At 42.9% G+C, this 27,340-nt stretch overlaps 1 protein-coding gene across 4 annotated transcripts; it reads left to right on the forward strand.

Annotated features, from left to right (window-relative positions):
- Window positions 1–237: 237 nt before the first annotated feature.
- BROX (BRO1 domain and CAAX motif containing) lies at window positions 238–24,826 on the forward strand. 4 transcript variants are annotated; one of them, XR_014509765.1, is made up of 14 exons: window positions 3,754–3,908; window positions 7,804–7,942; window positions 8,083–8,189; window positions 8,702–8,798; window positions 10,377–10,472; window positions 11,892–11,964; window positions 13,608–13,713; window positions 15,483–15,572; window positions 16,006–16,091; window positions 16,777–16,858; window positions 18,316–18,466; window positions 19,835–19,994; window positions 20,705–21,632; window positions 21,669–24,826. XR_014509765.1 is itself a non-coding variant. In XM_083434534.1 (13 exons), the coding sequence occupies exons 2-13, from the start codon at window positions 7,842–7,844 to the stop codon at window positions 20,789–20,791; spliced, it is 1,236 nt and encodes a 411-aa protein (XP_083290660.1). In that variant the 5' UTR covers window positions 238–1,528; window positions 7,804–7,841; the 3' UTR covers window positions 20,792–24,826. The 4 variants fall into 4 exon arrangements, 3 of the variants coding, with proteins under 3 accessions (XP_083290660.1, XP_083290659.1, XP_083290661.1); XM_083434534.1 differs by lacking the exon at window positions 3,754–3,908 and adding an exon at window positions 238–1,528 and having other exon boundaries at window positions 20,705–24,826; XM_083434533.1 differs by having other exon boundaries at window positions 20,705–24,826.
- Window positions 24,827–27,340: the final 2,514 nt, after the last annotated feature.

Here is a 27,340-nt window from a genome sequence, read left to right on the forward strand (position 1 = left end):
GAGGAGGGCTCGCGCCGGGCAACCGCCGCTCCGTCCAAAGCCTGCAGCACCGCTACTCAGTCACCGACCAAGCCCATCTGCCACCGCAACCAAACCTGGCGGCCGCCTCTGGGCCGGCTCCGCCTCCGCGCCATCATGCTCGGTTGTGCCCGACCCGCCTTCCTTGCTCTGCTCTCGGGCGCATTTAGAGCCGCGGTGACACTGGCGAGCGAGCGTCGGCTTTGGGTGCGCCGGGGCCTCCTGCCAGTCCGTTGTTCCCACTCGGGAGTAAAGCCGCCTTGAGTTCAACGGGGGCTTAACTCCCTGGTCAGTGAGGATATAAGGACGGCAACCTAAAGAAGGCGCTGCTGGGTTTACATGCTCGCTGGGCTTTCCCAAGGAAGCCCGCAGAGAAATTCAGTCCGCGGAGGCTGCGATCCAACGGCAGAAGCGAAGACAGGGCTGCTCGTGATAGAGCTCGAGCATTTCTTGCGGGAAATATTTATTCATTTCTATGTGCGCACGCAAGCGATCATTGTTACTCCATGTCAAAAATTGGGAGAGGGTGGCTTTTAGGACAGCCCTCCCGTGTAGTCTGGTGTCCCTTTCCCCATACTGGCAGGTGAGCAGTTGAGTAAGCGCATGAGACCATAACCCAGCAGTGTAGTCCAGGCTTAGCATCAGGCGTAATTGCGCATCTAATGCACCGTCGCCCTCCTTTTGTAGAACAATAGGCAGTAGTAGCCCGACGGAATTCCCCCCGGGGATTATATTGTTAGCGGAGTTTAAAGGTAGGCCCTGCAATAGAAGTTATGTGCTCCCTACATGTCACTTTATATTTAGGGCTATATAGATATTCGCATACACACACGCAAACACATACAAAATCCATAGGGTTATTCTAGGAAAAATGTAATCGAATTGTCCTCTCCACCAATACGCAGCGCTCAGCTGGGGCTCAAGGCGCCTTGCCTTACATGCACTTCGTCGGGGCTTGCACCCCTCCACAGCGCGCTTAAAAACTCAAATTCAAACCCGGAGGCAGAGGAGGGGCGCGTGGGCGTGGCTACCTCCTGTGGGCAACGTGCCGGGCAACCAATGCAAAGAAAAAAGGCCAGGGCAACACAGAGACACGGATGTTAGACTGACTGCCCCGTTTCTGCATTACGGCTCTGCCCTGCGGCATTCAGAGGGAATCGGGAGGCGAGCTTCCCTAATAAAAAGCCTATATGCGCTCTCTGCTTCCCGATCTTACTCAGCCGTTCCCTCCCCAAGGGGCACCTAACCTTGCCTATTGCTCTCCTGGCGTCGTCGCTACTGAAGCAGCCGCCCCGCCCAATTTCTACGATGGCACCGGCCGAAGCACTTCCGCCTGATTCTTGCCAGGGCAAGGGAGGACACGTGATCTTCGGCTAGTAGATCTATCTCGGGAGTTTAGGGTCTCTCTTAGCGCATTTATTGCCAAGGTCTTGGATCAACCTGTCATCACGCTCCTGCTTACCACATCTGGATCTACATAAGTGGGCTAACGAATCCGCCGTGCGTAGAGGTGAGTGCCACAGATTTTATTTTTGTTATCTAAAAATGTATGTTTTTCTTGCGTTTCAACCCCTCCACACCAGCATCCGAACTAAAAGACAACGGTATGTAACCTGTCTCCTTCCTCTCTTTGCCGATCGTAGTGTTTCAACAGCTCAATCCTTTAAAATGTTTACACGGAAGTGCCATTGCATTCAGGTAGGGCTCAAAACACCGCGAGAACCCGATGCTTTCATGCAGAATTAGGCACAGGGCGCTAAGAAGGCATGTTTTCATCCTTATATTGTGTAGGGGATATTTGTGGATGTGGACATAGGAGAACTTCTGTACACTGGGGGATTTCCTTCTAGTGCCACCTCCTTGGCTTTATTTTGTCTACTCTTGTACAGTATGTATATTATTGCCTAGCTAAGCATAGACCTCACTTCTCGAAGGCTTGTTCTATTTTTCAGGCTGCGATCACCCCCCCCCCCGCTCCCCTCACTAAACAATCCATTTCCCGCTTTTCTATTACAATCCTTTTGATAGGAAGTACAATCTCAGCGCTGACTCCAAAGCAAATGGAACTGATTTCAATGGGCACGGATTGCATCTTCACTTAAACCCAAGTTCCTACCTTCCATGTGATAATTCTAAGAGTTTTAGCAACTTAGTTACCTAGGAAGTGAATTCCATTAGTTTCAGGTAGGATGACCTTAAAAGTAAATTCACTGATGACCGCAGCCAAAGACAGTTGGGAACAAGGCTCGGGAACAAAGATTCGTATTAACACAGTAGTCCGCAGCCTGACTACCTTTCCAACCATCTCATCCTCTGTCATCCCCTTCTTCTTGTGCCCTCCATCTTTCCCAACATCAGGGTCTTTTCCAGGGAGTCTTCTCTTCTCATGAGGTAGCCAAAGTATTGGAGCCTCAGCTTCAGGATCTGTCCTTCCAGTGAGCACTCAGGGCTGATTTCCTTAAGAATGGATAGGTTTGATCTTCTTGCAGTCCATGGGACTCTCAAGAGTCTCCTCCAGCACCATAATTCAAAAGCATCAATTCTTCGGCGATCAGCCTTCTTGATGGTCCAGCTCTCACTTCCATACATCACTACTGGGAAAACCAGGGCTTTAACTATACGGACCTTTGTTGGCAAGGTGATGTCTCTGCTTTTTAAGATGCTGTCTAGGTTTCTCATCGCCTTTCTCCCAAGGACAGGCGTCTTTTAATTTCGTGACTGCTGTCACCATCTGCAGTGATCATGGAGCCCAAGAATGCATGATTACTTAGAAGCAAACCCCAAAACGTTCAGTGGCGCTTACTCTTCAGTAAATTGGCATAGGATTGTAGCCTGAATCCCGCGAAAAATTAGACCCCCCCCCTTTATTCCCTGTTATATCTGCCTAAGGCAGTTGCACTAACAAAAGGGAAGGATGGAACAATAAGGTCCTCCTACTTTCTCTTGCAATTGATAGCTTGTGGTGGTCATTAGCTCGAGTGAGAGAGATCGCAATCTACAACTTTTTATTCCAGATCAAAGTGGTCTTGCTGTAGTCAACGGGACTACTTCGGAGCAAGCCGTTTATTATGGATTGCCGCAACCGCGCCAGATACCGCAGTTGTGCAAAGCCTCTCGCCCCATTGCGGTCTCTAACACTGAGCAACTTTGACATCCATAGTAAGCGTCCTGGAGCAAACCAAAGGAGTTAGCTGGAGTAAACCGATGAGCAGGCCATGGATAACCTTTCCCCGCTGATAGGGTCTTGGCTCCTTATCAGGGGTTGAGAGGAGAGGAAAAAACTGCAGGATGAGTCCCTCAGAATGCACGCGGGTGGGAGATACTAAAGCAGGAAACTCATTAAGCCTGTACAATGTACACTTTGTGGGAAGCGGATCACCCATTAATCGGCAGGGTTTGCATCCAAGCAAGACTGGAACCTATGTGTCTTGCACTGAGCCCATGGCAACCTGCCTGAGGAACAGACTGGCAAGGCCACCGGGTGCAGGCTGGCTCAAAATCCCACTGGGCTCCGTGGGCTTTACTCCCTCGCAGTCCCGTCTCTTTCCGACTGGGAGCAATAAGAGACAGGGGCGAGGCGTGGGGATCCGCTTCCCCCCTTCCTCCTTCGCAGGCTTGAGAGGTATCGATGCGCTCGGGCTACTGGGGGGAAGCCGCTCCGCTGCGCGAGCAACTCCCTCGGCTTTCGCGGCGCGGCCATTTCGTGCCTGCTTCCCGGATCCGCGCGGCACCATAGAGACCGGCGGGAGGAGAAGCCGGCGCCGGAAGTGGAGGAGCTGCTCCGCCCGGGATCCTTCTTATTATATCTCGGTCTCTTTTCCTCCCGCACCCACAAGCAGGAAGTGGTTGCCGTAGCAGCGGCGCAGCAGGAAGAGCTTGGCGGAGAGAAGGTAAACAGAGCAGCCCCGCCCTGGGGAGGAAAGGCCGAGAAAGGCGGCCGGTGGTGGGGGAGACACAAACACACACGCGGGAGGGTTGGCGGGGCGCGACTTCGTGCCCTTTTTAATACTCCGGTGTTTGGCCCGGTTGTGTGTTGGTGAGGCCAGACTGGGAAGAGATTCCCCTTCGCAGGGCCTGGGACGAGTGAAGTAATCTTTATAAGCAAAAGATGACCACGCCCTGTAGAGAAGCACTACTTTGCCTTTCTCAATCTGCTGAGTTTTGACAGGGATTTGAGGGAGGTATGTGCAATCCTACATGCCGTATGTCTACTCAGAAGTAAAGTCACATTGAGTTCACTGGGGCCTGCTGCCCAGTAGGGAGGTAAAGGATTGCTGCTCTGGAGTAGAAAAGTATTGATTCAGTGCAAACATTTGTATGGGGGGGGGGTGAGGTGGGGATAAGCGATGGGGGAAATCTGTTCGGTCACTATAGTGCTCTGGTGCTGGGGCGGATGATGGCCATCCTTGACTCCTCTGAGACATTGCATGGAAAGTGTGTGTGTGGTAAACAGGAGATTTCGGGGAAAACATCTCCGATGATACATATTCCATTAATGATCTACCCTATTAACCTGGTGGAGGCTCTTTCCTGTTCATGGCTTAAATAGTTCTGTGAAGTGATTGATTTAGGTTGGAGGCTCCAAATTAAGTATCCCAATAGATTCTTTATATTGCATTGTGAAGAGGTAGACATCTAACAGCTTAAAAAATCCTTGAGGGGTATATGTGCTATCAGGAACACCTCTTCAATCCCAATTTGCTTCCATTCTCTCATTAGTCCCAGACTAAGGAGAAGCATGCAGTAATCTCCTTTTGTTTAGCCCAGTGGTTTTCAAGCTTTTTGAGTCTGTGGCTCCCTTAACCAACTACATTCTTTCTGTGGCACCCCTGTGGGGCTCAGGAGCCCAGTTATGTCACCCCTTGCCTGCAGAGCTGGCAGTGCCTCACCTTTTTCAATTACCCTCCCTTGTGGAGTGTTCCTTCAGCCTCCTCTCCTCTCCCATCTCTTTAGGAGTTTTCTGGGCAGCTGCTAAAGTCATCCCTGGTCTCTGAGCTGCCACCTTCCATAAAGATAGCCAGGGCAACTGCAATAAACAGCTGTGAAAGCCTTTGGGAGGCAGAGATGTGAGGGCATCAGAGGAAGGAGGGGAGGGAAGAGGGACGGATGCCAGTGTTGCCCCCAGCACCTCTGACCATCATTCAAAGCACCCCAGGGTGCCACAGCACACTGGTTGAAAACCACTGGTTTAGCCTAACGGTCATCCAGCAGACTGAGGACTTGCAAGATTCTCCACATAGCGGTCAACTTTTAGATTTGAAAATAAGGGATCAGCAGCCTCACCTGTCCTGCGGTCAGTCTACATACAGGATATCTAATAATCCGGGGAAGCAGCGGGAAATGGCGCTGGAGTAAGGGAATTTCCCGCAAAAAAAGGGAAGATTGACAGCTATGATTCTCCAGCATGAAACAGAGGTCAGTGTAGTGGCTTAGGCATTGTTAGGCTATTATTTGGGTGTCTTTATGACTATTGGTTAATAGCTCAGTTAACCAGTCCTGACCTTATAAGTATGACTTCTTGTCTAAACATCCACATATGCATTAAGCTGTAATGGTGGACTGAAATAACCAATTTGAGAAGGACAATATTTATTTTTAAGAACTGTTTTAATAAAATAGATATTAGATGCACAATGGTGTTAGAGTAGAACCTGGGCTGTGGTTTTAAACCTTTGTGCTGTAATGGTAGAAAACTACATGCACAATTGGGGGTGTCTTTTATATTTTTTGCTGGAGCCTCTTGCATGACGGATCAGACAAGGTGCTTTACAGTTTAAAATCAGTTTGCTTCTTGAGCTGGGCAAGTGCCTACAATGGAACTTTCAAAGATAATACCAGCTGTATGTGTTCTCACTATATGTGTACATAGCTTCATATGCACATTGGATCACAGCCCTTGTTTATGCCATTTACAAATGGGAAAAGATTCTGTAATGTTATTTGTAAAGGAAGCCTGCACTGAGGGTTTTGCTCTAAAGAAGCTTGCTAAGAAATATTAGATGAACATCAGCATTTATGTTGTACAGTATAAGTTTAGTGGTTGTGCAGCATCTCAGTCAATAGACTCAAGCAGAAGTTTCTTAATGCTCTAAAGTGATACGCATTAATCAAGAGAGCACAAGCAACTTCTAATTATATAGAAGTGCTTTTCAATAGACTCAAGCAGAAGTTTCTTAATGCTCTAAAGTGATACGCATTAATCAAGAGAGCACAAGCAACTTCTAATTATATAGAAGTGCTTTCTGTAAATATAGTTTGTCTGGGGCAACTGTTGTAAAGGTATCCCATTCTTAAGTTCTTGAAAAACACAGTGGGGGTGAAATTACAGTAATTAGATTGTTCAAAGTGTTGCTTTAACTATCCTAATCACAATCTACTTGCTTTTAATATTTAATTGTACTAGGAGTCCATTCTGCTAGGAAATATTGGTTTTTTTCCAAAAGCAGCTGCTGCAGACTTTCTTCTGCTTTAATGTAGGCTAAGCGTGTGAAAGGGTTGGATGCTTTTTTACATACATGTAAGCCTCACAGTTGAACAAATCTACTAATTCTGGAGTGGGCTTACAACAAAAACCAATCAGATATCAGATCTGAACAGTCAAGTTTAATTAGTTCTAAGCAAATATTTCTGACACTAAAGCAAAGGCATCTTATGGACTAGCGTGAACTCACAGATACAAAAGACAAGTTAATAATGGCCCCATTGATAGAAATTCTGAGTAGCAAATCTAGTTGATGCAGTTGTATGAGTGCTCTGTACTTCTTGCCTCTTAAAATATTCTTGAAGCTGTCGTTATTGTGTTATTGTGTTTATTCCAGAACAATGCCTAGCTTATGAAAACTGGAAAAGATAACTTAAAATAGATTTATCCTTCTGCAAAAGTATATCATGTGATAAATGAATGATTGGTATGTAGTACTGTATTTTTTCGCCCTATAGGACGCACTTTTTCCCCTCCAAAAATGAAGGGGAAATGTGTGTGCGTCCTATGGGGCGAATGCAGGCTTTCGCTGAAGCCTGGAGAGCGAGAGGGGTCGGTACGCACCGACCCCTCTCGCTTTCCAGGCTTCAGGAAGCTCTCCGCAAGCCTTGGGAGCCCGCGGGAGTTCCCGCCGGTATCCCCAGGCTTGCGGATAGCAGCCTGTTCTGGGGGGGAAATAATTTTTTTTCTTTATTTCCCCTCCCCCAAAATAAACCTAGGTATGCCCTATAGGGCGAAAAATACGGCATATCTCTGCTGCACTAGTCATATTAAACTGGGTGTTAAAGGGTTAAGCATTTCCGTGCTGCCACCTTAGCTAATACTGACTTTAAAAAATACAGTAGATGTTTCATATAGTGCAGTCCTTTCTCAGAAGTAAGTGCTCTGGAGATCAGGCAGGCACCAACTATTAGATGCTTCCCCCAGCCACTAAAAACATTCCTTTTACCCAACCTCTTTTTGACTGTTAATACTAGCTCCTGGCATATCTGGCCACTGTAATTGTAATGGATGTTTTACTGATACAGCTTTTATTGTTACATTTTGTTAAATGTTGCCGTTTTTATTGCCCTGTAACCACTTTATTGTGTTTGGAAATGCAAGACAATATACAAATAATTTTAATACAGTAAATAAATTGTAAGGGAGATTTGCGTTGTAGTAATGTGTCTAGGATTGTACCCTTAAGTCTTTCCTGCAATGAAGAATTATTTCTAAGTAATTAGATACTTTATCATTATTGTTTTTGCTGAAGTATTTATGTTTATAATCTCTAGTTTCTTCCCTCCCCTTTGCTGTTTCAGGCTTGCTGTAGTTCTAAACCTGCCGGAGACACTCAGAAATGACTCACTGGTTTCATCGAAACCCTTTAAAGGCTACAGCTCCTGTCTCATTCAATTACTATGGGGTAGCCACCACTCCAGCTGCAACAAAGATTTGCAAGTAAGTGGTTCTAAAAAATCAGTGGGGCTTCTCAACATACAACATGCATTTGCAAGTACTGAAATAAGAGACAATCCAACACTGAATCTCTCCAAAGTATCTGTCTTTGAACTGTGTTTTTGGTGTGTTTCTTAATGCAGTGATCTAAGATTATCACGAAGCCGACTCTTGGAGCTTTTTACAGATCTTAGTTGTAATCCAGATATGATGAAAAACGCAACTGATTCCTATTTTTCACTCTTGAAAGGTAAGATATCAGTGCAGCTGGCATAGTTGTTCTGGTTACTAGTAGTTTCAGTAAATAAACCTCTGTGCTTGGCATAGAGAGCACAAATTCTCAGCTGTGCTAATAAAAGATAGAAATGGGATACTAGCCCAATGGGCATGATATGTGTATCAGTGGCCCAGAGATTCATATGTCTAGTGGATGTACTTGACATATTTGAAACCAGTAGGAAAATGCTGTACTTCTATAGCTTTCTTAATTTTGTTTTTCCAACTAATAATGAAACAATTTTATTTAATATATTTATTAGCCGGTTTATGCAATGAGCCTGTAGAAGATGTACAGTACAATATGAAGCATTAAAACTGGCCCCCAATTAGCCCAGTGGAGTAGATCTTGGGGGCTATTAAATAGTGAAAGTGCACATACAAACAAATTACGTATATAAGGCTGAGTAGTAGACTCAGGAACAATTGCTGAAGATCATTTGGAAAGTTACTTTGAATTTTAGAGGAGTTTGTTTGTTTTAACAGGCTTTATAGTTTCATTGGATGACTCTTCACAGGACAGCAAGCTGAGATATATTCAGAATTTTAAGTGGACAGACACCTTGCAAGGACAAGTACCAAGGTACTTACTTACATGTAGTATGGTTTTCAGTGCCTATTGTAACTATTTTTATTCCTTCTCTTTATGCTGTGCCCTTTTTTTCAAGGCCCAGTGGTAAAAATATCATTTAAAACATTGTATAAATGATTAAAAACAATTGCATCCTATCAGCTGATTGGCTTCCACTTATCGTTTGTTCCAAGAGAAAAAACCTGTGAGCCTGGGTTCTCAAGTAGTCCATATTTTGGTAACTGAGAGGCTGGATTGTACAGTTGTTCTGTACTGCTTTTCCACCTGGAGAGCTGGACCATAAAGAAGGCTGATTGCCGAAGAATTGATGCTTTTGAATTATGGTGCTGGGGGAGACTCTTGAGAGTCCCATGGACTGCAAGATCAAACCTCTCCATTCTGAAGAAAATCAGCCCTGAGTGGTCACTGGAAGGACAGATCCTGAAGCTGAGGCTCCAATACTTTGGAGAAGAGAAGACTCCCTGGAAAAGACCCTGATGTTGGGAAAGATGGAGGGCACAAGGAGAAGGGGACGACAGAGGACGAGATGGTTGCACAGTGTTCTCAAAGCTACAAACATGAGTCTGACCAAACTGCGGGAGACAGTGGAAGACAGGAGTGCCTGGCGTGCTCTGGTCCATGGGGTCACAAAGAGTCAGACATGACTAAACGACTAAACAACAACAACACTGCTTAGATTTTCTTTATGAATTAGTGGTATATAAATATTTTTATAAATGAATACTAATGACAAGCTGCACAGTGACTTGCTTCCTCTCTGGCTTGGCAGGAATGAGGGGCAAGCAAAGCACTTGTGTTTTCAGCAGAATGCTAGAGCACATTGCTCATTCACATGAAACCAGGCCACTATGATTAGGCAAGATGTTGGTGCCTGGAAACAAAACTATATTTATTTTTTCTCCTATGATTTGGTCTTCCACAATACCTGCACATTTAGGGTATTTGTATGGGTAATTGCAGTCCCCCCCCCCCTGAATTGCAAACTCTACTGTACCATACCTGCCCAGAATGGATGGAGAAACCCAGCCAGATGTGCAGGGTATAAATAATAGTTTATTATTATAAATTATTATCATAGAATCCCAGAGAGGATGATTAGTTCATATGAAATTTATCTTTACAGGGCATGTGAATAATTCTGCTTTAAGATAAATGTTCTATTTAAAACATCAACTAGTACATTCTCAGTTGCTCTTTATAGGGAACTGTAAAAGTTCTGACTGCTATTCTGTGCTTTGTTTGGAGGGGTTGATGGAGACTTGGATTTTGCACAAGAGTTATGCTTCAACCATTCTTAATCCAGTTTAAAACAAAGCATAAATTGTTTCTGACTAAACAATTATCCTTTTCAAGTTGTCTGAAATCTATGTGAGGAGCATACATTTGAATACTCTGGGGTTTGCTCACATGATTTGGGATGGGAGGGTGAGGAAGGAACTAAACATAAGATTGTTTGTTCGCCTTAGAAGTCTCTAAAAGAGAGGTGGAGTACTTAACAGTGTGTTGTAGTTGATGCAAAAAACCATTTGAGTTTATATTTTTCTTTCTTTCTCTTCCCTTGTCCCTTAGTGCCCAACAAGATGCTGTGTTTGAATTAATTTCCATGGGATTTAATGTGGCTTTGTGGTACACAAAATATGCATCGAGGTTGGCAGGGAAAGAAGAGTAAGTATTCTCACTTTAGTAATAGGCTTCTACACTATCTACCTCTTTTCCTGTGCAGCATTAGTTGTGCTTAAGCCCATTGAAACATCAATTAAGCCAACAGACGAAATTGTGAAGTAGCATATATAGTGGTTATATATGGCTTTGGACCAGCATATCTGAAGGACTGCCTATTGTTATCTGAGCCTGCCCTTCTCTGATATTCTCATCAGAGCCCCTGCTCCAGGTTCCCCTTCCTTCAGAGTTTTTGGTACTTGGTGACCTGATATAGGCCCTTCTCTGTTCTTTTCCTCCAATAGACAATGAAAGAGTGCTGTTGTGCCCATGTCCTGTTTGTAGGTTTTCCCTAAACATCTGGCCGGTCACTATGGAAACAGGATGCTGGACTAGATGGGGCTTTCATCCCATCCAGCAGGGCTCTTACGTTCTTCAATGATGGCACTCTGGTTATGGAATGCTCTGTTGACACTTGCCTTCCTAGCCATAAGGTAGCAAGTGAAGACAGTCTTGTTTTTCATGGGATATATATGTTGCATCTTTTGTTCTTACGCTTTCCATTTGAGGGTTATGTTTTACATATGGAAACATAGGCCAGGGTCCAAAGCAGGCATCCCCAAACTCGGCCCTCCAGCTGTTTTGGGACTACAACTCCCATCATTCCTGACTACTGGTCCTGTTAGCTAGGGATGATGGGAGTTGTAGTCCCAACACAGCTGGAGGGCCAAGTTTGGGGGTGCCTGGTCCAAAGGGTATTTGTGGTGAAACAGATACATACTGGAGCTGCAGTTGTTGGGCTGTGTTGACGACGTTTATAATTGGTGACAGAACACACATTACAGACAGATGGCCCCAAGTTCCATCCCTGACATACTTAGTGAAAGAAATCAGTGTGTGAGAAATGGGAAAGGCATCTGCTTGAGACCCTGTCTGTCTGTCAGTACAGACAATGCTGAGCTAGATGCACAACACAATTACAGTGGTACCTCGGGATGCGAACGGGATCCGTTCTGGACCCTGGTTTGCATCCCGAATGGAACGCAAGACACGGCGGCATGTCTGCGTGTGCGCGGGTCGTGTTTTGCCGCTTCTGTGCATGCGTGTGACGTCATTTTGAGCGTCTGCGCAAGCGGTGAAACCCAGAGGTAACGCGCTCCCGAAGCACATTAAACTCAAGGTATGACTGTACTTTGATCTGGTATAAGACAGCTTTTACCTTCTGACTGTCTTGGCTGTATCAGACATTTAAAACAAAGGTTATTTACAGCAACCCCTCCTGAAATGGGGTGAGATAATAGACATTAGAAATAAACCTGGCCAATGAGAATTCTGGAAAATTTGATGAGGTTAAATGGGAGTAAATTCGGGTGATGTTTAATATCCTTGGAGAGTTGCAGTACTAATTTGTTGTTCCTCCTTTAGCATAACCGAAGATGAAGCAAAAGACGTCCACAGGAGTATGAAAATAGCAGCTGGGATTTTCAAACACTTAAAGGTACAAACCCATTTTATTTAAATAACAAAAACAAAACACACACACACACATATTTCCTCTTATGAAGATCCTGTTTTCCTGTTTGTTTTTGGTCAGTACAGCTCTTGTTTGGGGGGATGTTCTGATTCCCCTCCTTTTATACAGTAACTTAATTTAGAGAACGAAGAACAACTTCAGATGTTTATGAAAAGTCTGTGGAATACCCACCATGGGATAGTTGCACATCAGGATTTATATGGGGGAATTGCTTGAAGGCATTCCAATATCACCATATTTGTATGCATGGAAAACTAGCTAAACAGTGGGTTGGGGGGGGGGGGAATGGTTATTAGGGTTTTGACCTTATTACAGGAAAACAGAACAGTCTCTTATTCCCTCCCACAACCACCCCTGCCCAATTTTCCCCAGCCTGCCCTCATTTCATTGTTCAGGCTCACATGCTCAGAAAAAGGTTAGGATAAATGAGTGCCACTGCTCTGATTGAATCCCAAATTAAAAACTGTTAAACTGGAGAGGGTTTCATCCCTGCATTGTGCTTCCCACTTCTTCTAGTTGTGTAGATATTACTCTTGAGTAATGCCCTTTCAAAAATGCACTCCAAATCTCTTGGAAGCTTGTCTTTTTTTCTTTTTCTTTTTGTAGTTTATAGGGCAAATCTTCCTAATGCAAGGAGATTTTGATGTGAGGGTGCATTCAAGCAAGCAGTCAAGCCCTAGGGAGACTATACCACATGCTGTTTCTTAATTGTGGAATGACTTATTGACTAGTGGGGCCTGGTCTAATAGCAACTGTCTTTTGTTGATCCGCATTCCTCTGGAATTCCATGGTAGCCATAAATGCTCCATACACTTCACAAAGTCAGAGAATTCATTCCTTTGCTTGGAAGTAGAATGGCACAATACTTTTACTTATTTGCAAGACTATTTATAAACCCACATTACATGTGAAAAATATGGCAGTGTGCAATGAATTCATTAAAACATCATAATATTATAAACGTATTAAGTACAGAATGGTTGACCCAGCACTGGATCAAATTAATTCTATAAAAAGCTGTGTCAAAAGAATAATGTTTTCAACAACAGGTAATGAAATATAAAAACTGTAGGGGCCTGTTTGATTTCAATAGAAGCGTGTTCTAAAATAGTGGTGCCATGATGCTAAAAGTCTCGTTTGCTTAGAAACCGGGTTTAATAAATAAAAATACTAATATGTAGCAATCATGTCCCTGCTCCTTCAGGAATCTTTTCAGAATTCAGCTTCTATTTATTTGCCTGCATCCATCCCATCACTGACTACAGATAATGATCCAGGACTTGCACAGCCTCCTCTGGTTTAGATGTTACAAAGAAGTAGAGCTGAGTGTCATCAGGTCCCTGGTGACGTCTTGCTCCAAGTCTTCTATTGACTACTCTCAGTAGTTTGTTAAAAGCATTGGGGGGAAAGATGGTACCTTGAGGAACCCCATAGCAGAAGTGCCAGGGGGCAGCCAAAAAGTATCTGAAAGCCACGAGTGCCCATCCCAGAGCCAGTCCAGGGTTATACCTGTGATCTCATTACTCCTTGGTCATTTCCTTCAGATGTTACCTGTGTTTGGTTATAGCACTTCAAACATATCTTAAATTACATTTTCCCCCCTTTAGGAAAGCCACATCCCTAAGCTGATCACTCCTGTAGAAAAGGGAAGAGATTTAGAAGCTCGACTGATAGATTCCTACGTTATCCAGTGCCAAGCTGAAGCACAAGAAGGTACTCCTTAAATTTTTAAGGGCTCTCTCTGGATTTCTTTATATTTTCTCTCCTGGGGAACTCTAGGATGGAATGTGGTTTGGCATTTTACCTCATACTTGTGGGCTGCCTGTAAGCATTTAGTTGGCTGCTGTGAGGACAGGATGCTAGACTAGATGGGCCTTTGGCCTGATGCAATGGGGCTCCTTTTATATAGTAATAATGCAAAATCCAGATATTTTAGGGGCATAGGAAGATGCCCCTGGCCAGTATTTGTTCACCTAGCTGCATGTAGTCTGCTCTGACTGGTAGCAGCTCCCAGTGATTTAGAGATGTTTCTCATCACCTGCTACCTGATCCCAATAATTGAATGTTTCTCATCACCTGCTACCTGATCCCAATAATTGAATGTTTCTCATCACCTGCTACCTGATCCCAATAATTGGATGTTTCTCATCACCTGCTGCCTCATCCCAATAATTGGACAATCAAACCTGTAACCTCCATGCAGGACTAATGTCCTTCCTCGTAATGGATTTGAAAACATTGGTTATGAAACTCAGTAGATTATTTATTTAACTGATTTTCTTCCTTTGTATCAAGTTAATTAAGGAATATTTCTATTTCTGATCCTTGGAAATGGAAATACTCAATTGCTGGAATACTTAAAAAACAGGATCCAGAGAGGATCTGGTTAGCTTAATGTCTGTTCTGGAAAAACTGCTGGAAATATAGGATTACCAAGCATATAGAAGAACAAGTCTTGCTGAAGTAGTCAGCGTGGCTTCTGTGAGGGTAAATTCTGTCCTTTGGAGTCTTTTGAGAGTGTCAACAAGCATATAGATAGAGGTGAGCCAGTCAGCGTCATGTACTTAAGACCTTCAAGAGCCTTTGATAAAGTACCTCGCCAAATGCTCCTGAGTAAGCTGAGCAGTAATAGGATAAGAGGAGAGGTTGACAGGGTTACTGCTGACCTCCTCATGTTCTGACATTGCTCTTGACATGGTAATTTCAATTTTCTGTTCTGGCTTGAACACCTGTGTCCCCATCCTTTTCATCCTGACATATATGCACAACTATACTAGAACATTATTGTGATCTTTGGTATAATGCCCGTGTTATTAGCTTTGGGGCATCTGTCCAGTTCTATTACTCATGATATCACTTTTGCTAATTTAATTAGCTACATTCAGCCATGAGCAATGTTTGTACCTTTTTTCATTGTGAAATCTGACCTTTCCTGTTTCTACCAGCGGCTATGAATAATTCAGTTTAACTTTAAGATAGCAGGGCCTGGTATTTGAGCGATTTCCTTCAATAATTAGGGCAGGGGTCTCAGGGTCTCAAAGTATTTACAAAGTGTATGGCTAAATTGTGGGATTTGCTCCTACAAGATGTAGTGATCACTACCAATTTTGGTGGTTTTTTAAAAAGAGGGTAAGGCTCTGAGTGGCTAGTAGCCGCTACGGCTGTGTTCTATCTCCTTTGTCAGAGGCAGTGTATCTCTGTATACCATATGCTGGGAATTGCAAGTGTGGAGAGTGCTGTTGTTTGTGGGCTTCCCAGAGGCATCTGGTTGGCCGCTGTGAGCACAAGATGCTGGACTAAATGTGCCTTTTAGTCTGTTCCTGCAGGGGGCTTCTGTGTTCATTCAGTGCAGCTCAAGTGTTAGAAAGATTTTATTTATTTATTTATTTCTGAACAGGACTTGTGTGGCCAATTTTTCACTTATACTTTTAATCACCATCAACTACAGCAAATAGCTTCAGCATATCTATTTTTTGTTTCAGTGACTATTGCCCGAGCTATTGAACTGAAACACAACCCTGGTCTAATAGCTGCTCTGGCCTATGAAACAGCTAATTTCTATCAAAGAGCAGGTATGTCAAAAAGCATTGCTGTATGAATTCTTGATAGCTTCTTAAGCAAGTCCTAAAGTACAGGCTCCTAAGCGTTGAAAGAATACCAAGGAAATATTATGGACAGTAAATGATTTCCATGGCTTTCAGATTTAGCTAAGAAGGGTCTTGGTTTGGGTTAACCATGATTCCAGAAAGTAGATTGACTTGATAATGTTTACCTTTCCCTCTTTATAGCTAACTGGGGCAAGAAACAAACTTAGGTTGAGAACTTAATTGACTTGCTGTAGTTTTCTCCAAATAAGTGAGGTGTATCTTGCAACCATACATATTAAAGACAGTTTCCAGAGTAACTGGAGCTTTCATACCAAATTAGGGTCTCAGCAGTCACAGTAAGAGGATGGCTTTGTGAATAGACTGCTATTGTAAATGTAATGCTCTCTTCTCCTTCCAGATCAAATGTTATCCAGTCTGGACCCAGCATATACAACCAAGTGGCGAAAATACCTTCAGCTGAAGTCATGTTTCTATATGGCCTATGTGAGTGCTCTGTCATTGTTTATAAACATTTCAAGAAGATTTCCAAAGGGTCATAAAATACTAGCATAGAATGCGATCAAAGCTTTGTGTTCGATTTAAAGCAGTACTTTTCAGGAAGAGTGTATTTTTGATAGAATGCTCTTAAATTTCCTATAATATATCAGGCCCAGCATCTTGTCCCCACAGCAGTAATCCATTACCTGTACGATTCTGCTGCAATGGACAGTGACAATTGCGTACTGTCTCAGATGAAGATGTGTGTTGTGAACGAGAGCAGAAATGCACTTCGTACATGTTCTCCTTTTTTGCTCCCTGGTTGGATTGTTGGTGATGCTTCCCAGGTCATGATTCTGCTGTGGCATTTTAATGTTGCTCCACAGCATGTCGTAATTCAGGGGTCAGCAAACGTTTTCAGCAGGGGGCTGGTCCACTGTCTCTCAGACCTTGTGGAGGGCCAGACTATATTTTTGGGGGGGAAAGAAGTACGAATTCCTATACCCCACAAATAACCCAGAGATGCATTTTAAATAAAAAATAAAAGGGCACATTCTACTCATGTGAAAACACACTGATTCCCAGACCATCCGCGGGCCGGATTTAGAAGGCAATTGGGCCGGATCCAGCCCCCAGGCCTTAGCTTGCCTACCCATGTCATAATTGTTTAACAAATGTATTCTTTCACCAGGCCTACTGCTACCATGGTCAAACACTCCTGGCTGGTGATAAATGTGGAGAAGCCATTAGGTCTTTGCAGGAATCAGAAAAATGTATGTATGGTGGTTTTTAAAAAAAATTTTTTAACTTGTTCATAAATAATCTGGAGTTAAGGGTGAACAATAATGAAGTGGCCAGGCTTTCACAGATGATGCCAAATTATTCAGGTGGTTAAAAACAAATCTTGGGAAGAGCTCCAAAAAGTTTTCTCCAAGCTGGGTGAATGGACATTAAAATGGTAAAATGCATTGTTAGCATTTAGCTCCATCAAAGTGTCAGCACAGGGTTTGGCATCTGTGAGAAATGCAGATTCCCTATTGGGGATCATTAGGAAAGGGATAAAAAACAAAGCTGCTAACATCATAATGCCTGCATACAAATGTTTGGTGCGACTACACTTGGAATATTGTTTCCCATTTTGATTACTCACCTCTAAAAGACATGTTAGAGGTGGGAAAGGTCCCAAAGAGGGCAACCAAAAAATTCAGGCAGCAGGAGCAAAGATTGCAATGCTTGGGGATGCTGGTTCAAGAATGTGTCTTAACATGAGGGGACATAATAGAGGTTATAAGGTGAAGAGAAAGAGATAGAGAGATTATGTTCTTCTTCTGTTGTAATACTAAAACTGGGTTTTAAAAACTGACTAAAGAAATGACTATTTTATACAGCACACAGTTAAACTATGGAATTTGTTTCTACAACATGTGATGGTCACCACTTCTGGTGACTTTAAAATAAGCTTAGACAAATTGGAAATGGCGGAAATGGCTACTGGTGACAATAGTGGGAGAGAGCTATTGTCCTCCTGGCATCTGGTTGGCCACTGAGAAATGGAATGTTAGACAAGGTATAGCCTTGGGTCAGATCAAGCAGGCCTGCTCTTACATTCTTTTGTACCTTGTTCCTCCCTTCCAGAAAATATGGGATTTTACCTTCTATTTACCACACATCAAAACATCCAAAGTCTTGCTCATAAATGCAGAGAATCAGAGTGTCACCTAAATCTCCCTCAGAACATTCTTAATAGGTCCAGGACTTACTATGGTAAATATTCCTGTGCCAAACTGATAGGTGCAGAGAAATCATTAGTCTAGGAAAGACTGCACTGTACCTGAGCAAAATTGTAACATAAATGTTTGCTGAAAGTATTTTCTACAAAGATATGATAGTCAGATTTTGTATCTGCTAATCGTCTATATGAGATTCTGCTTTAAAAAAGCCTAGAATGATTTACATAGGGGGAAATGCAATGGTTGTTGTAGTCTGGTTTTTGCCAATGTAGAACAATCAGCAAAAGTTTTTTTTTTAAAAAGCAACATTCTCACTTTGTGACTGTTCAGCTTGTTGTCATTTTTCCAAGTACATGTCATTGTTCTATAAAGTGTAAAGGATATGCCCATGATTGTGTTCTCAGTATTTCAAATCTCCTTTCTGGTGAAAACAGTAGATTGACCAGGTTTTACAAAAAGGAGTAATTAAAGAGTATGGTCTCGTTTGTTTTCTTGTTCAGTTTTTGCCAAGGCTGAAGCTTTGTGCAAAGAATACGGTGAAACCAAAGGTCCTGGAACTACAGCTAAGCCTTCCGGCCACCTCTTCTTTCGGAAACTGGGAACTCTGGTGAAAAATACCTTAGAAAAATGCCAGCGAGAGAATGGATTCATGTAAGTTTGTTATGTCTCTTCTGTGCTTTCATCAAATGCTTGCACAGTTTTTAAATGATCTTGCTTGTTTTTTGAAATACAGTATGAGCCAAGTAAGCCACAAACATATTAACTAAGAAGTAGATCAGGCTTCCTCAACCTTGGCCCTCCAGATGTTTTGAGACTACAATTCCCATCATCCCTGACCACTGGTCCTGCTAGCTAAGGATCATGGGAGTTGTAGGCCAAAAACATCTGGAGGGACGAGGTTGAGGAAGGCTGAAGTAGATCTTGCTGAGTTCTATGGGAATTAATTAGTACTAATGGGTGCACATGAGCGTGTGAAGATCAGCCATTTTGTATGGCTGAGAGTAATGATGTTAAAGGCCACTAGAAGATGATATTCTTTCATACTTCATTCTCTGGTTAAAGAAGGAATTGGCAGGGCATGTGCTTTATCCATTTCCCAATTATAACAAGACTTCAGCAATAAAATAAGCAGCCTGAAGTGCTTGTGAAATCTTCATTCCAGGATTCTTTTTGGGTTGAGCTCCTGTGTTGAAGACCTTAAATACAGGACAGCCAGTGAAGAACTGGATCTGGCCAGTGGGTGAGATCATTATCTCCCCTGCTCCTCACAGGCCACATTTGGCAAGTAGGCAGAGCAGCCCACCTATCAATCACTTGATGTCACAGTGATGCCAGTTGACCTTTTCGACCCACAGGAGTGTTCAGAAGCCCCTTTTCAAAGTACAGTGGTACCTCGGGTTACAAACACTTCAGGTTACAAACACTTTGGGTTACAAACTCCGCTAACCTTGAAGTAGTACCTTGGGTTGAGAATTTTGCTCCAGGATGAGAATAGAAATCGCACACCGGTGGCAGCGGGAGGCTCCATTAGCGAAAGCGTGCCTCAGGTTAAGAACGGTTTTGGGTTAAGAACGGACCTCCAGAACAAATTAAGTTTGTAACCTGAGGTACCACTGTACTGTCTTGCCCAGTGCTTTGAAAGGGACATGAAGATCTGGCATCCAGCTGATGATTGGATCTTCAAGAGCCCCTTTCAGAGTGCTGCCTCACTTGGTGCTTTGCACAGTGCTTTACAGCATAGCTGATTGGCAGTGCCTGCAAACCTTTCAGCTGAGCCAGATTTATACTTTATGGTGTCATAGTGTGGGTCAGTAGGCATAGCTTGGTGGGCCAAAGGATGCTGCACAGGCCTAATTATTCCCGTGGGCCAGAGGTTCCCCACTCCTGATATAGGAATGAATGTGCAGACTGTGAAGTGTGTTTGTTTTAATTGTGCCCACTGCCCTATGGCATGAATCCCGAGTCCTGAACGAGAAGAACGAGGAGGTTGCTAAAATCCAACGTGGTGTTTTTTTCCAGTTACTTCCAGAAGATTCCCCCAGAGGCTCCCCAGCTGGAGCTGAAGGCAAACTATGGTCTGGTTGAGCCGATTGCTTTTGAGTTCCCTGATTTACATGCACACTGGACTTCAGAAGCCCTTTCTGCGTTTGATCTCACCAAAAGGCCAAAGGAGGACAGTGTAAGCAATTCTTGCTGCTTTTTCCAACTTGAGTTACCTTTTGCATCAGCATCACCTTGCTTTCTTGCTTTGTGGAGGAAGAATGGTGTTGATAGAGATTGGTGCCGTGAAAGCGTTGGATTTTGGTGTCTTGGATATCTTTGCCTTTTTCCAAGGGCTCCCTGCACGAAATGTTACTCCCTTGAAAAGCTTTCAAAATATGCCTTGGTTGAGACCACCATCGAATAATATGCAGCTGCAGTTTTATAGTAGCTGAAGAACTGGTCTAAATTTAGAGTGCCTTCTACATTCTTGTGTACCAAATTCAAAAAACAAAAACCTGAGTAATATAGCCCTGTTTGGCATTTGTGTTGCTCTTGTGAAAAGAGCAGGGGAAAGGTTGGGGCTCTATCAAGTCCTGCTGTCTGTTTACAGCCCTCCACAAGTTGGAGAACGAAGATCTACAAGAAGTGGAGGCTACCCACTTCAAAACCTTTACCCTCAAACTTATAGACTGAAGCTGACTCACTGGAAGCCACAGGCATTGATAGCAACCCCCCCCCCCCAAAGGTCTCCATCTTGTGGCTGTTTTCATGTGGTGAATATAAATGCACAAATGGGGCTTATTTGTCTCTTGATTCTGAAAGCCACATTGCTTAAATCTGTATTTAAAAGAAGGGAAAAAAAACATTTGCTCTCCAGTAACACCATTTCCTCCTTTTTATTTGTAGGCTAAACCAAAACCAGAGGAGGAAGTGAAACCTGTGAAAGAACCTGATATAAAACCTCAAAAAGACACTGGGTGCCAGATCTCTTAAATGCTTTGAAATAGCCCTTGTGAGCTGCATTTTGTGAACTCTGGGTTTTTTTTATCATCTACCTTGTTTTCTGGACTTTCTCATCCTACAAAGGAATTCACTGCTTTTCGAGTTTTTATAGATACTTTTCTTTTAAGCTCTCTTTCAGAAGAATTAAGTGATTAAAATTGGAATTGTCATAAATGTACCCTCTCAGCATCGAAAGTGAGTGTTTAGATGAATTTGCACTGGAAGGTGGAATAAATGATAGTGAATACAAGAGATGAAACAGCAGGTGAGTCTTGGGAGAGGCAGTATTTTGCGAAGGAGGAAGACTGAACAGGAGGACATTTTGTAGAAGCTTTAAGGTGGCATGTAAAAGAGCTGACTGAAAATGCAAAAGTCAAGGACCATTTTTAAAAGGTAGGACAAATTCATAGTACTGAATTTTAAGAGCAAGAATGTTAAGTTGAGGCAATGGAGACTTCTAGGGGAATCAAAGTAATAATCTATTTAAAGAAATGGTATGGAAATATAGTGCCTCACCTTGCTAAGGGAACGTTTTAGCTCATGTAATTTTTACCCTGGCAGGAATACAACTGATGCCATGTTGACGCCTCAGATACAGCAAGTGAAATACACATAAAATATGCTTTTGGAAGGTATTTGACCTTGAAGTCCTTTGACAGAAACAAAATGTCTTATTTTGGTCATGCTTGGGGAAGAGAGGTTATAGGAACATATCTTAAGCAAGATTTAGCCTTTGCACCATAAGGGCTTAACAGAAGCAAAACTTTTACAGAAGGACAGTGCAACTCTTAATTGAACGCAGAGCTGCCATGGATAAATATCAAGTTGCTCTGTTGTGTTAAAAAAATCAATTCTACCCACTCCAGAGTCTAGTAAATAACACATTATGGAGAAAGTCTGGAGATAATGGCAGATCTGTGTAGCAAATATGGAGAGGATTCATGTTAAGTATTCGATATTTGTGCCAACTGCTGTTATCAGAAATGGGGTAAAATCAATTTAAAAGGTTATTGTGAGTGTAGATGAAGGATGAAGGAGAAACAAAATTGTGGAGTTATGGGACTTGCAACGAGATAAAACTAATGGAATGGAAAAGCAGAATCAAAACGTGTCATGGAGGATGGGGATGATGTTTGTGGAATAGAGTAGCTGTACTGATTCCGTTCAGAAACCTGGGCTGCGTCTAGACACATCAAAAAAGTGTTTCAGTTAAATGAGTTGTAAATTTAAACAGGGAAAACGGGTAGCGAAAAACGAGACTCCACATCGCCATCTGGTGGCAGAATGTTATATCGCATATACAACGCTTATAAATCGCCTTTTCGTTACCAATCTGACTGAGGCCCTGGTTGTGGATAACCAGCAGATTTCAAAGATCTAGAATTGTGACCTGGAAACAAAGAAATGTTGACTCTTGAGAGTCAAGGCAAAAGAATGTTGCTGTATCTCTGTGTGAGCTACTTGGATTATGCTATGGGAAACTAGTAGAATCTGGTTTGCAGAACATTGCTTTGAAAGAAAAATGTCCTGTAAAAACAACTACCGCTAACACATGATTGGAAAAATTGCTGCTGCAGCCTGCAATTGAATTTGTATATATTTGTATAACCAGCGTCCTCAGTAGATTACTCTGGCTTGCTACATGTATTTGGAGAAAGTAAGGTTATTTAATGCAGTGTGGTATCAGCTTGGCTGGACTTGCCAAAGCCTAAAAACACCATTAAGATGTGACATGCTACTGTGCTCATGCCCTCCTTGAGGGCTTCCCATATTCACCTGGTAAGGATGAAACACTCAACTGAATGGACTTTTTTCTGGCTCCAGCAGGGCTCCTTTTATTATTTGTGCCAGCTGTGCCAGTACAGGTCCGGACCCTTCATTTCCATCAAAATTTACAATCATCCAGTGGTTTAGGATGTATTCTTGCTGCCTTACACCACACTGGATGAAAGAATAGTGTTCTGATGTATGGAAACATATATGAATATGCACTGAGAAGCTCATGGCATATGTAAAAGACGGGGAGCATGTCCAGCCAGGGATTAGTAGGGATCAGATAAGCCTGAACGGCTTAACAAATCTTTGGAATGTATTGTGCTAAGGAACTGTAGGTTATGTTCTTATTAGGGGTTCTGGTCAGTAACCTTAAATTAACCAGTTTGTAAAATGTAGGTAATGAACAGTTAGGAGTTGGCAAACAACCTGCCCCCAGGCTTAGCATCGAAAATATGTTTCATAGCTCAGTCCTGGTTGTATGTATTCAGAGGTAAACAGACAGTTATTTCAGTGGAGCTTAACTCACATATAAGTGCTGCCTTTGCGTGCTTTCACTTACCACCCATACTTCTCATGCTCTTATTTATTCCATAACCTTCTTTTCCTCTCTGTTGCATCAGGTGGGTCCCTACCCCCCGACCACATGCCTGCAGGTTCAGCCACCTGTAGTTCTCAACCAGCAGTGTAAGATGTTTTGGCTGCATGTTCTTTTTCTTGTTCAGCCCCTTATCTTTGGTTGCTCTGAAGCTGCTACTAACTACTGCACAAAGCGCTTTGTGTGGTCAGGGTTGTGATTCCCAGCCCAGTACTCCAGCTTGTAGTGGATGCCCTTGTATGTTACATACATTAGTATGTACACCACTTTTTCATCTCTTGAGTTTTTCTTTCAACCCTGCTTCTTTCCTGCTTCCCTCACTCCCTTTCTGACCACACATTCCCAACTGGTAAGATCTTCCTGAAGCTATTGGAGGAATAGGTGTGAGATGACGGGTTGAAAGTCTTCAGTACACAGGCCAGTTTTAAATTAAATAGAAATGTGTGATTCCAGTGGGCTTATCGGCACTGTCCTCTCTTTTGCTCTTTCCAGGCACAGCCCACAGTTTAAGGCTCTGTGTCCGAGCATCCTTTCTTGTGCCTCCAGGGTTTTCCCTGTGAAAATCTGTTCTTTAAAGCTCAGTCAGAGCAAACAGCAATCCACAGAAAATCTGAACTGATGTTTTGGTGGGGCAAAAAGCTCCCAACAACCAATGCTTAGACATGGGGCTTTTAAGTGTATTCCTGTGCCTGGAAAGAGCAGGACAGAAGGTAAGGTTGGTTAAACCCTCTGGCTTGTTGGTGCATTTCTGATGTTGAAAAGGCACTGCTTCAAATCTGTGGAAATGTTAGCTGGCGCTGCAAGATGCTTTGAAGAATATACTGATTTTTGTACCGGTCACTAATGAGGCAGCATGTTAGTGAGCGTATTTGCAGATTTGGGATTCCAAAATTATCCTTGGCAGTAAAAAAACATTCCATTTATTTTTAGAACAGCTGTGTTTATGTATTTAAGGTTTCCTAGTGTACATGTTTGCACACTCGCATACGAAAACACATGCTGAAAGTTCCTGATTGCTTTTTTGGAGTTGGGGAAACTTTACTCTTTACGTCTTGCCATTACTGGAATGCTGGTTGAGATCTGTATCAAGAGGGAATTAACAGATCTTCCTGGTCCCTTTCCCAAGCTTGGGTGGCCTTTGACTGCATATCAAGAATGTGGTATGAATGGAAATGAATCAACATGCTCTTGGATTTCTGTTTGCCTTTTACCATTATTTTGACTCAGATGTCATGTAGTATATATAATTATGTATATAATTAATGAAAACAGGGCATGATCTTTTTACACTCCAGTGTATATAGATTTCTCTTTTGTAATTGTGACATTTTTCTCTTGAAGGATAAGCTATTCAGTATCAGTATGCATTCCCTACATTTAATACTTCTGATTTGCCTCTTCGGTTTGCTCCCCTGCTTGCCATAACATTCTTAAGAGAAGCTGGTTGGGACTTTATGGACGAATGAATTGCTTAACATGCAAGCTGAACATTTTCATATTATTTTCTGAATGTTGGGCTGTTTTTCCTTATGCACTCATAATTAAAATGTATCTGATGGAAAATGTAGCAATTGATTTTAAAACACTGCTCTGTAAAGCACCATGTATGTTGATGGAGCTGTAGGAATAATAAAATGCCTAGCATGTTCACAGCTTGTAGGCTGCGAGTGTTAATTCTTCAGCAGATCCCTGATGTCGCAGTGGGACCACGTAACCCCTCTGAATACCTTTTGGCTTAGCTGCTCTGATGTTGCTGGTGCACTGGGAAGGCTCCCCAGCCTCAAGGAAATTTTGGTGGGAGCTGCTACCTGGTATGACAACAGAGACCCACTAAAGCCAAAGGAGTGTCTCCACCCCATCATTCACCCCATCCTGCTCCAAGGGCCTTCTGGCAGTTCCCTCACTGTGAGAAGCAAAGTTACAGGGAACCAGGCAGAGGGCCTTCTCAGTAGTGGCACCCACCCTGCAGATGACAAAGAGAGAAACAACTATACAACCTTCTGAAGGGAGCCCTGTAGGGAGAAGCTTTTAATGTTTGATATTTTGTTTTGTCCCTTTATATTTTCTGGGAAGCCAGCAGAGTGATTGGGGCAACCCAGTCAGATGGGTGGGGTATAAGTAATTAATTATTATTATTATGGCAGGAAATACAGCCTGGATAATTGATTTTCCTTACTGTTCTTACAGTTCCATCCCACCTTTCCTCCAAGGAGTTCAAGGTGGTGTACGTAGCTCTCCCCTCCCCATTTTATCCTTTCAACATCCCTATAAAGTAGGATAGGCTGAGAGTCAGTAAGTGGCCCAAGGTGACCCAGGTGAGTGGGAATTATACTCCGGTCTTCCATGTCCTAGTCCAACATTATCCACTATGCTATGTAAATTCTTTTCCTGTACCAGAATTTGAATGTGACACTATTTTATTGTAAAACACTTTTAGATATGCTCTGGGCGTTAAAGTGGACTATACAAATTATATATACTTTTACATGAACTGAGAGTAATGCAAGGTTTAAGAGACTTTACAGAACTTGGGATACTAGTGTTAAAACCATTTTTATTAAACCAGATATATAAATTTGGCAGCATGATATGGCCTTTAATAAAAAAGAACTGCATAAACTGCAGTTTCAGCAAACAATATGCTATGATAAACGGTATGCCTGAAATCTCCTCTGACTGTTTTCTGTTTTATTTTAGCTCGCAGGAAATAGCTAGCTTTGTTAGAGACACGCCACCCTAAAAGCTTAATTTCCCCTTTGGATATCTCAGACAAATCAGTAGGATTATTGGTTTTCAATGAAGAAACACTAAAGCAGCATGTGTTACACCCAGGTTTTCATTGAGCGTGCAGTGCTCGAGCTCAAAAGATTAGTATGTATCATAGTTAAGCATTTTTGTCTAAGCATGTGAGAACCTGCGCTGAGGCCAAAGGTACTGGATTCCTTTAATTTTAAAAAAATCTGCTTGTGTCCCGATGAATCCTGTGATACAGCCTTACACACAGCTGGATATTAATGTATTGTTGCAAAGACAACTCTGCACTTAAGAATTGTGATGCTGCTTACAAATTTGTGAATTATCACATGCTACTTGTACTGGTCAAGATACTATAAGTAGAAGATTGACTACTGTAACCTACCTGATTCCTTGAGCTAGGCCAGATTACAAACCTATGTTGAATTATTCTTGCAAGGTCGCCTGTTACCTGATTAGTTCACAGTCTCTGTTAGCCTCTGCTTATCTCAAGGCTTAACCCCAGGCAGGGGAAACGACAGGCTTTTTTACGGCAAGCTGTTATGGGGTTGTGTGTGTGAATTCTTCCATATCCTGGTGCTCTCTCTTTTTGGCGCCTAAAAGTTTACATGTCAATTCTTGTGAAATAAGCAACTAGCTTTCATGCAAAGGCTCTTCTGTCATTCATCCTTTGGAAACGCTTGATGACATCCCAGGAGCCCAGCGCCAACCAAAGTACCAATGTTGCAACCCAATAGTTCAACCATGGTATAGCAGCTGTTAACGGCTGCCAATTCAAATGGCTTTTAAAAAGCAGGAGGCAAATTCATGGACGATAAGGTTATTGATGGCTACTACTAACCCTGATGTCTATGTTCAGTCTCAACTATCAGAGGCAGCAATGCTTCTGAATACTAGTTGCTGGAAGCCACAGAAGAGGGGACTCTTATTGTGCTTGGATCCTGCTTGTGAGAATTGCATGGTGGACTAGAGAGGCCACTGGCCTGATCCAGCAGGCTTTTCTTGTGCTATTAAACTAAGGTGCTTCCCTGTACAGTGGTACCTCGGGTTACAGACGCTTCAGGTTACAGACTCCGCTAACCCAGAAATAATGCCTCAGGTTAAGAACTTTACCTCAGGATGGGAACATAAATAGTGCAACAGCGGAACAGCGGCAGCGGGAGGCCCCATTAGCTAAAGTGGTACCTCAGGTTAAGAACAGTTTCAGGTTAAGAACGGACCTCCAGAATGAATTAAGTTCTTAACCCGAGGTACCACTGTATATTATAGTGTCTTAAGACTACAAGCTTGAGCTGGGACATCTCCCAGGTTAAATTTGTCTCGCCTATGAACTCCCTACATGACTTAGGCAAGCCAGTATCTTTCAGTAGGGTGGTCAGAGGCAAAGCAATCATGTGGAAACTGGAATAGCAGCA

The sequence above is a fragment of the Podarcis tiliguerta genome (genome assembly GCF_965153285.1).
Source record: "Podarcis tiliguerta genome assembly, chromosome: 3".
NCBI classification, from domain to species: domain Eukaryota; kingdom Metazoa; phylum Chordata; class Lepidosauria; order Squamata; family Lacertidae; genus Podarcis; species Podarcis tiliguerta.